Source organism: Pollicipes pollicipes, unplaced genomic scaffold (genome assembly GCF_011947565.3).
Source record: "Pollicipes pollicipes isolate AB1234 unplaced genomic scaffold, Ppol_2.1 Scaffold_5724;HRSCAF=6776_pilon_pilon_pilon, whole genome shotgun sequence".
In the NCBI taxonomy this organism is placed as follows: Eukaryota; Metazoa; Arthropoda; class Thecostraca; order Pollicipedomorpha; family Pollicipedidae; genus Pollicipes; species Pollicipes pollicipes.
Window position 1 is genome coordinate 36,788,661 of NW_023596746.1, and position 9,540 is coordinate 36,798,200.

At 52.2% G+C, this 9,540-nt stretch overlaps 2 protein-coding genes across 2 annotated transcripts in view; both read right to left on the bottom strand.

The window, feature by feature from the left end:
* SLO2 (slowpoke 2) overlaps window positions 1-5,127 on the bottom strand; it is a 57,884-nt gene extending 52,757 nt beyond the window's left edge. The window contains exons 1-3 of the mRNA XM_037226454.1: window positions 5,113-5,127; window positions 4,062-4,226; window positions 171-371 (exon numbers count right to left, since the gene is read on the bottom strand). Of these exons, the coding sequence (XP_037082349.1) occupies window positions 171-371; window positions 4,062-4,226; window positions 5,113-5,127 (381 nt within the window). The remainder of the gene's footprint in view (window positions 1-170; window positions 372-4,061; window positions 4,227-5,112) is intronic.
* Window positions 5,128-7,508: 2,381 nt separating this feature from the next.
* Window positions 7,509-9,540, bottom strand: part of LOC119103006 (potassium channel subfamily T member 1-like) — a 19,713-nt gene continuing 17,681 nt past the window's right edge. The window contains exon 6 of the mRNA XM_037226456.1: window positions 7,509-7,674. Coding sequence (XP_037082351.1) covers window positions 7,509-7,674 — 166 coding nt within the window. The remainder of the gene's footprint in view (window positions 7,675-9,540) is intronic.

The window sequence follows — 9,540 nt, forward strand, 5'->3', positions numbered from 1 at the left end:
GGGCGGTGCACTCTATCCGGCCAACATGCTGAGCGGTGCACCCTATCCGGCCAACACGCTGGGCGGTGCACTCTACCCGGCCAACACGCTGGGCGGTGCACTCTATCCGACCAACACGCTGGGCGGTGCACTCTCCTAACCACTGGCCGGGCCCGGCCGGGTTGACTCACCGCGGCCGTCTTGTCGGCGTAGCTACGAGCTGCCAGGATGAAGCATGCCTCGGCATCATTCATGCGTGCCCGATTCAGGTCACCGTCCTTGAGGCACGAGCCCTGGATGTAGATGGCGCGTTGCGCCCAGATGGGGACCTGCAGGATCATGCGCATGGTGGCGTCCAGCTCCATCGGCGACAGCAGCACCACGTAGTAGTCCTGCCAACGGTGATGGAGAGGTGTTGTCAGGCAGCGAGCCAGGCAGGAGGTGGCATCGGCGAATATGCGTAAGGGCTCAACTGCTCCTTGGTTTATATAAACGAACCAATAGAAGCACACCGTATTTCATTCTCTACTAGTAGTTTTACGATGGATTAATGAGCTAGGGAGGTGTTCAAAAGTTGCTTAAATGCTTCTATGGCGCTTTGGTACAAGTTAAGCACTCTGACAAAGAAATGGTTGCTTTTACACGATTTCATTGGCGTTTAATAGTTGAGCAACATGTATCTAAATGATAAAAAGCTCATTACATAAAATGAGACTCATTGTAGGCATATTTCCACCAGCCACACCTTTAGTTTACACAATCATAGGTGAATGCTAGGCTTGACGATTAACAATGTGAATCGGTCGAGGACGTTGGACACTGGTTGCGCCATTATTGTTTACATCGGTGCTGTGCGGTGCGAGGTGGGTGTTACACGCGCTCGGGTGGGGGCCGAATTGACCCCCGAATATTTTTCCGGAAAAGTTTCCCAACGTCGCGGCGTAGCCGCGCCAAATTTTGCATAGCTATAGAAAATTGAATAGCGGATCGTTTGGCATAGAATTTAGATGTACCTTGTAAGGTCGCTGGCCTATGGCAGGTCAAAGTCAAGCCATGGTTCCAGCGAAGGCAGTTTGTACAGAATCCTCCCATTTGATCCAACAACGGAGTGTTAGACGAAACCATACATTTCTGAGATGCTTTCTTAGGCAACACAACAATTGGATGAGCAAATAACATTGACCTAAGGTCAGGTATGAAGGTCACACCAATGTCAAAACCAGCCTGTTTTGTTATTCTGGGGCTTGCTGTATGGGATAGTTTCTGGTGTCCATTTCGAATTTGTTGACAGCAGTAACCGCATTATGCATCTTCCATGAACTTCTCCGATGTCCGAATAGGTCATTGACCTAAAATGACCCAGGTCAATATTTTGTTTTAGGAAACATACTGTCTGGCGTAATCCTAGCCGCTTAGCCAAATGCAAAACTCAAAGCAATCTTGTATAATTTTGGTCACCTTGACGTTTCAAAAGGTCAAACAAGGTCACCGACCTTGAATGAGCATGTGATCTTTTGCTTAGAAACGATTATCTAGGTTCTGGGGGCACTTGGGAGACCATCCTGGAGCTTGACATTATTTTACATTTGTTGACCAAAACATCATGACCTAGGAACCTGAAACTTTAGCCGAAGTGAGTTCATGTACATGTAAACACACCTTGTAAATTTGGTGGCTCTAGCTCTCTTAGTTCCTGAGATCTCAGGGTGTGTGTGTGTGTGTGTGTGTGTTCAAATCGACTCCCAACCCGAACGAAGAGTGTTTAGCCGGCCACCCTGGCGCGTGTTAAGGATCATTTAAGTCAAAGATCATTCATCGTGAACCATGTTTAGGAATGTAAGCTCTATCAAAACAGCTTGCCCATAAAGAGGGCAGGAGCAGGCAATTGGGCTCTGTTTTGTTCCGTCTGCATCAAAACTGCCAGCAAACAATTTCAAATGTTTCGGAAAGTGTCAGCAAGGAGAAACCCAGCATCATACCTGCCAATATAAGCGTGCTCTTGCTTATAGCTAGCCAACAACATATTTATCAAAATATACTTTTTACAATCATATTCTCAAAATTTCCAAAAAACATTTCTATCCGAAAATCGATTATAAAATGTGTGACGGTGAACACTGAAAACTCGTCAAAAAATATTAAACGTTTTCCACCGCACCGACTATGGAAAGTGGCTATTATGCCGTTCTCGGAAATAACGTTTTCACCAACTTTAGGTCACACTTTATCATCGCCTCACGGTTCTTAAAACATAAATTTCATGCCCATTTTGACTGACCGATTCTCTGGGGAGGAGGGAGCCTGAATTGAGAATTGAATTATCCCAGAAGAAACTACTTTTCGACTCGAACTCTTAAGTTCATAGAAGCCTTCTTCTACGCCCATATCCTGATGATCCCTGCGTGTAATTGGAGCCACATGTACTTGCAGTTAGTTTTTGTTCATCTTTGTATGTGTACGTTAGGTTTAGCACATGTTTCTCGTGTCGCATTTGCTCATTTATTATATGCATTATTCGAATTCGTGCTTCTTTAGCACCTGACGTCAAGGTGCTATTACAAAATAAACCTACCCAGCGTCGTAATCTACCCTTTCTAACTTCGTATAACTAGAACCAATTAAATAGTGGTTCTTCTGACCAAAAAATGGATGTACTTTGTAAGGGCGCCAAGCTAGGGCAGGTCAAAGTGAGGCCATGGTTGTCAGCATAGAAAATTTCTTGTGAATCGTTCAATATGATGCGACAACAGAGCGTTTGATAAGGTCATACATCCTTGAGACGGTTTCCTTGACAACTAGACAATTTTAGTTAGGAGTATGACTTATTTCATCGGTATTGAGTCAGGTGTGATGATCAGGTCTGGGTCAAAACCTGAGTGTTTTTTATGAAACAATGGTTTTTGGAAAAAGGTTTTGACCCTCGTTTCAAATTTCTTGATCACAGGGAAGTAGAACATGCGTTGTATGAGTTCTACAAGGGTCAGAAGAGGTCACTGACTTGAAATGACCCCGAGCAACCTTTCGTGTTTCGGAACTTACTGCCCAACGTAGTCCTGGACGCTTATTCACATTCTAAGATCAAAACAATCTCGCAGTCTTTTGGTCACAGTGCGTGACCATATGAAGATCAAATAAGGTCACTGACCTGAAAGGAACCTCAGTAGCCTTTTGCTTAGCAGAGGTATCCAGGATAAACGTGGTTGTACGGGGGGGGGGGGGGGGCTGAAGGAGCTTCGTACACTGCTCCGAAGTTTGACCTTGTTCGCCCCTATTTCACCCGAATGCCAACGCCTGGGAACTTAAAAATTTGACACAGATAAACGCAGATAAGCTCAATTGTAGGTTATTCTTTGAATTTATCCAGTACACTTGATGTTTTCAACTCGCTGAGTTTCATAGATCTCATGGAGTGTTAAATCGACTTCTTGTGTAGAGCGACGTCGAATGCAGCCGGCCAATTGAAAACGTGATAAACCTGTTTTGTTTGCTATCATGCTTGCATTTTACCAGCTAAGTTAGTATAGCATTGCTGTCTTTTTAACAAGCTGTCAAAACCGTTCTCCAGAATTTGCTCTACTTTTAGTTGTTTTTGCGAGGCACCTTGCCGTCAGCATCTCGTTTTTCTGTTGCAGAGGATTATATATATGTATATATATATACATATATATATATATATATATATATAGATATAGATATAGATATAGATATTGGAAAGACCATAGTGTTTTGAACACCAGTTCGTGCCCAGGCATGCTAAAGGGCAGACAAGCAGTCTTGTTGAGGAGGAAATCTAACACAGCCATACCGTTGATGGACAAGCTATTTGGCGTACCACTACACTGGATGGGACATGCGACTAGGGCCACTCGTTCGCTACAAATTGGTCTGGGTGTCATCCCCACTGATGGCGACTGCCGCTGTGGGGATAATCAGCATTGTATGTGGGTCGTGCTGTTCATACCGACCACCATATTGCCGGGCGGCGGGAAACTCCATCGACATAGCCTCACATATGTATGTGCGCTGCTAAAACGCTTGCGAGCGCTCCGAGCAGCCCACACCACCACTCCAAATCAACCTACTTGCAGCAAAGGATGAGCGTAGAACTCGTTGAGAAAGTCCATGATGGTGTCGGCATGCAGAGTGGTGGAGCAAACAACCACATGTTTCTCGTTGGCCGCCCGATGAGAAGAATAGCTGCCGCCCAGCTTCTTCCGCTCCATCCACGTGTACGCCAGCTGCTCGAACTGTCAGAGAGGCCAGAGACAGAGCGGTCAGGTGAGGGGCACACCCGACCGGAGTATGGTCAGAGCAGACGGCCAGGTCAGGTCAAGTCAGCTGTGTGAACAGGCGAGGCCAGAGACAGAGGTCTGCAAAGGGGCACACCCGACTGGAGCAGGGTCACAACGGACGTCAGGTCACGTCAGGTCAGCGGTGATAACAGGCGTCCGGCAGCGCGGACGGCGCAACATTGTCGGATGGAGTCAGTGCAGGTTAGTGCTGCTCTCGTCCCGGGGGAAGTGGAACAGCGGAACACTAACGAAGATGCGAAGAGAAAAAGACGTGCTCTGGCGGCGCGCGGAGCAGCTGCCGAGAGCATGAAGACAGGCACTGTCTGTCTCGCAATTACGGTGCCTATATGCCATGGTGTGCAATATTACCTTAAAAGGAGTATACCCGCCTTTCGCACTTTTCACTTGCTGTTAGATGTTTTACGATTAGATGTATGTCTATCACGGATTTCCATCTTTCACAAGTGTGTATACGATTACTTTTAACCGTAGAAAACATGAAAAAATAACAACTTCCGCCAATATACCTTCACACTCAGAAGAAGAAAAAAGTTCACAGAAAATCCTCAATAATATATCCAGCACATAATAAACGCCTGGGGCCCGTCAACCACCTCCGATCAGAACTAGGGCGGGCCGCAGTTCTCGCGCTCCCGACCACGCCCCCGCACACGGACGGTACAGGAATCATGCTCCCTCCACACAGAACCGCGGCATCATATCGATCAGCACTGTCGAGCCGTCTCCCCACCGCCGTGGCCGATGCGACGTCACTCGTTACCGACCAGTGCGGTGGTGCGGTAGGACTGCACCAGTGACGGTGCGATCAGATACACCGCACCAGCGACGGTGCCATCAGATACAGTGCAGTGCCCGGCGCGCCCGTTCGAGACGGCGCGAGACGGCACGACGCACGGTGCGGCAGCGAGAGCGTTGCATCGCTGACATACGGTGACAATGATTCCCGTCTTTAGAAGTATAAAACAGACTCGTCAGGAGTGATGTGACGATCAATAATCCCCAGAACCAGAGTCACCCTGATCTTACCGAATCTTTTGGCTCTAGAAACGAGAATCACAGACACTGCTGAGAGTATATTTTTCCTGTGTGGAACAGAGGTAAAGGATGCGCTGCGTCCGGTTCCCGCCCATCTGACCGACACAATACCTTAACGCGACGAGCGCTCAGCGGCCGCGGAGCTTTCGCGCCTAGCATCGGCACCCGCCGTTGTCCCGGACAACAAGAACGGGACGTGACCTTTGCTTGACCGCTGACCCGTCGTTCGCTAGTCGAATCGGACATCACATCTCTGAGCACTGCAGCTCCCGGTAATGTAGGCGAGCATGCACCAGTCGGCTTTGATGACGACCACACATAAGACATCCTTGTGAAAAAGAAAACAGAATACGAAGGAAGAGACGGATGGGAGGTCAAAAAAGAAAGGAAGGCCGGATGAAGGGAGAGGGAGAGACAGGGGATAGGGAGAGGGGAGGTAGAAGGTGAGGGAGAGGAAGAGGAAGAGGTGAGGAAGAAGGGGAGGAGGAGGGAGAGGGGAGGAAGTGGGTGAGGAAGAGGGGAGAGCGAGAAAAAGGATGGGGGAGAGGGAGAGGAATAGAGAGGGGATAGCGAGGGAACGGCCGGTCACTGCGACGTCACGACAGACGGTGCTGCAGCGGCGGGAGAACCGGCCGGTCGCTGTGACGTCAGGGCAGACGGTGCTCCAGCGGCGAGAGCGGCTCAGCAGTGGCGACAGTGGCGCGGGGTCGACGAGAACGGCACCGCGTCCGTGTCAGCGCCGGCAGACAATATCCGGCGCGCTGCGCCACACGGCCTCGTGCACACACGACCCTCGCTGAGTGGGTCAGGCCTGCACGCGGCAGCACGTCGGCTGGCCTGGCTGGGTTTGCTGCGGTCTGAAGCCGTCTTGCGGCTGGCTGCCCCCGGCAGAAAGCAGCGCTCGTCACACCTAAGGAGGCAGCCGGCCCTCGGAGACGCTTCAGAGGAACAATTCCTCCTGACAGCGGGGACTGCGAGACCGAAGTAAAGCAAAATAAAAAAGACATCATTCGAAAGTCACGCGAAAGTCTAGCAGAGAGTCAACAAACAGAAAGACGAAGCCCAAAGCCCCTTGTAAATCTGACCGTCGCTGACGCACCAGTGTGGCTGATTTAAAGAACTCGGGATATGTTATCAACTGCATATCTCCTCTAAAACATCGCACCTGGAGTGCCGCAATCAAAATTGCGTTCATTTTTACTCCACATTCAATAACAATCTATCGCGTTATTAACACATGCTTGCCATTCCTATTGCATAAGCGTCGTGACCGTTCAGGGAAAACGGGAGTAACCTGAGTTTTATTCGCCACTGGGTACCAGCTGTTTTGATATGTCACGGTTAAAGCACATGTACTTGCCTACTACGCTGGGTTGTGAAGAAATAGGGTACTGAAATAATTTCGCTGCATACGACCCTATAGCAGGTGGTTGCAGAGCCTGAAACAACACCGTGCCGGCAATGATAGCCGAAAACTTACTTGACACACTTACAATACCCTTTACAATACCCTTTACTCTTTAAAACACTCGACGGATTTAACCGCAGCTTGTGCACGCGATCCCGGTGCTCTGCGGGGGACGTTGGAAAGTGGGCAGCAATTGGCGGTCCAGTCATGCATTCGCGCGCTCCCATCTGCCAGGTAAGAGGACTATCCAGCCTCGACTTTTGTGGCCACCTGAAGCCATCCAACGCTAGCAGCTGGTTAAAGGCAAGTCATCAACCAGGCACTAATAATACTGACCAGACGACGTTTCCAGCCCTCCTCACGAGGGTATCGTAAAACCCCAACTAGAAGTGGAGCTCCATGGGAGCGGCAGCGGCGCGAGGGGCGGCGGCGCGAGCGAGCCGCTCGCCGGCGCCAATTCCGACGCAGGCGGCCGTCCGAACGCGTCCTGGGACGAGAGGTCTTCTCATCTGGAATTCCGCCCAACTTGCCGGCGAGCTCTCCGTCAAAGCGGCAGTCTGGGACAGCGCCGGCGGCCGCCGCCCCACAGCCCGCAATGAGCGGGTCCCGACTCCCCAGGCGGCGATGCGGACGGGATGGGATTCGGTCGCCGGCCGACACCGGGGGCGAACCGGCGCCGCGCTCGCGCCGCGGAGGCCTGGCGCCTGTCCGGCGTCTCCATGGCGACCGAGCGCCGTCCACGCACGCTGCCCTGATCCATCGAGCCGCTCGCCTCAGCGGCTCGCGCGCCCAGGTCGGAGGTCCGCTGAGTCGGCGGCCGTCGGGTTGCAGACGGCCGGCCGCGCCGCCCGGTACTGCTCGCACAGCACGTGGCCCGGCGGCGCGTGCCGCAGCGGCAACAGGTGGTCAGGTGTGGAACGCAGGCCGACTGCTCTCCGGCTGGTCACCGCAGGGGTTCGGAGCCCGTCCTACTGGAGTTAATGCCAGGCGTGTTGTTCATGTGACAACATCTGAACATGGTGCATGTTAAGGGCTTATTTAAGGTTGCCTGGTGTTTGGATGGCGTTCCATTATCACGGAGTGCTGTCAGTAGCGTTTCGCTCTATATCTTTTGCGTCTAACGTACGCCACAGTTGCCATGCCCGGTCTCTTACCTCGGAACCCTGGGGATCCTCGGACCTGGCCCTAATCCTCCGCAAGTATTCTGGTCCGCTCAGACCTGACGAAGCCCATGCCCTCAGTCCCCAACTCCCGACAAATCTCAATCCCCAGTGGTCCACAGATGGGTCACGGAGACTTGATACCGAGACCCACAGATGGGTAATTTTTTCAGAAGCCCCCCCCCCCCCCTCTCCCTCCCCCACCCAGATCCAGCCAAGACTCGCTCCCCAGCATTTCTCTGCAGGCGTTTACCGGCATTCAACTTTTTCTCTCTATCGCCATGAGGCTCGGGGTTCACTAAACGCACATGTAGCGAACGTCAGTCATCTCACGCAAGCAGAAGGCGATCCACAACTAAGCCTAAGTCCTGAGACCCTGTAACAGGCAGGCTTGTGTCAGGTAGATCATGATAACGGGCCCGAGACGCTTTTCTCCGGATCTCTCCCAGGTCCCACCTTCTCTGTTCAGGTGAATCCTGGCCCATAAGCCCCACACTCAGCACTGTTGAGATGATTGCCGGTCTTCGGCTCTTGTGCTCGCGTGAATTTCAGTTACCGGTCTGTGTTCAGGACGGTTCAGATTGCCGGGTCATGCACTCAGGTAAGTTCTGACCTCCCAGTCCGTTGCTCAGATAGTTTTGTTTCTCGGGTACTCCATTTAGATGAGCATCGGTCCCAGTCCATGCGCTCAGGTAGCTTTCGGCTCCTATGTCCCGTGTTCAGATGAATTTAGATCCCCACACCCTGTGCTCACGTCAGGGCCGGCCCTCTGGTCCTGTGTTCAGGTGAGTTCCAGCCTTCATGCCCTGTGCTCAGGTGAGCCAGACGCTCTGCCATCGGGCGGTTGACAGGCAATTAGGGGGCGAGCAGGCATTATCGACAGTGCATCAATCTTATCGCGAGGCGTCTGTGTGCCATTAGCCGGCAGCTGATACGGCAATCTGGCGGCCGCATCGCGCCCGGCCGATCGCCGCCGCTCGATGACGGATTACCGGCCGATGGCGACATTAAAACGGTCGACATCGGAGTGATGCTGCCGCCGTCACGGCCGGCCGGGTAGCGCGTCACACTCTGGGGTCACCGCAGACGAGCGGAAGACGACTGCTGGCTGGTGAAGACAGCGCGATGTTCGGTGGGCGCCGTTCGCAGCTTGCGTCCGTGCCGCGCCCGGCTCGCCCGGTGCGCCGGTCCGGCCGCTGGTCGCGTGGGACAGGGGCCAGCTTACCACGGCGCTGGCAGATCGCGCAGTTGCCGCCGGCGCGGCCGGCAGTGTGAGCGGGCATGTCTCGAGCCGTCGGTCTCATCGGACGCGCTCCCGCTCCCCTCCACCTCAATCACCATGGCAGGGGTCCTCAATCAGCATGACAGCATAAATCAACATGACAGGCTTGAGTCAGACAAACAGGAGTTCCCGGGGCAGGTGACGGTCAAGTAAGGTTCGAGGCGCTTGTCGTACACAGATGGCAACCGGAGAGGGAATCTAGGAGTTACAATCGAGAGAAAAATCTTCATAATTTAAGCGTCATAAGTAGATAAATTTACTCAGATTGTGGGACTCCAAAATCCTATGAACACGGCAAATCTATCCTAGACTGAGGCTAGGCCTACCCTAGGCACAGTTATGTTTCCAGTTTGTCACACTTCC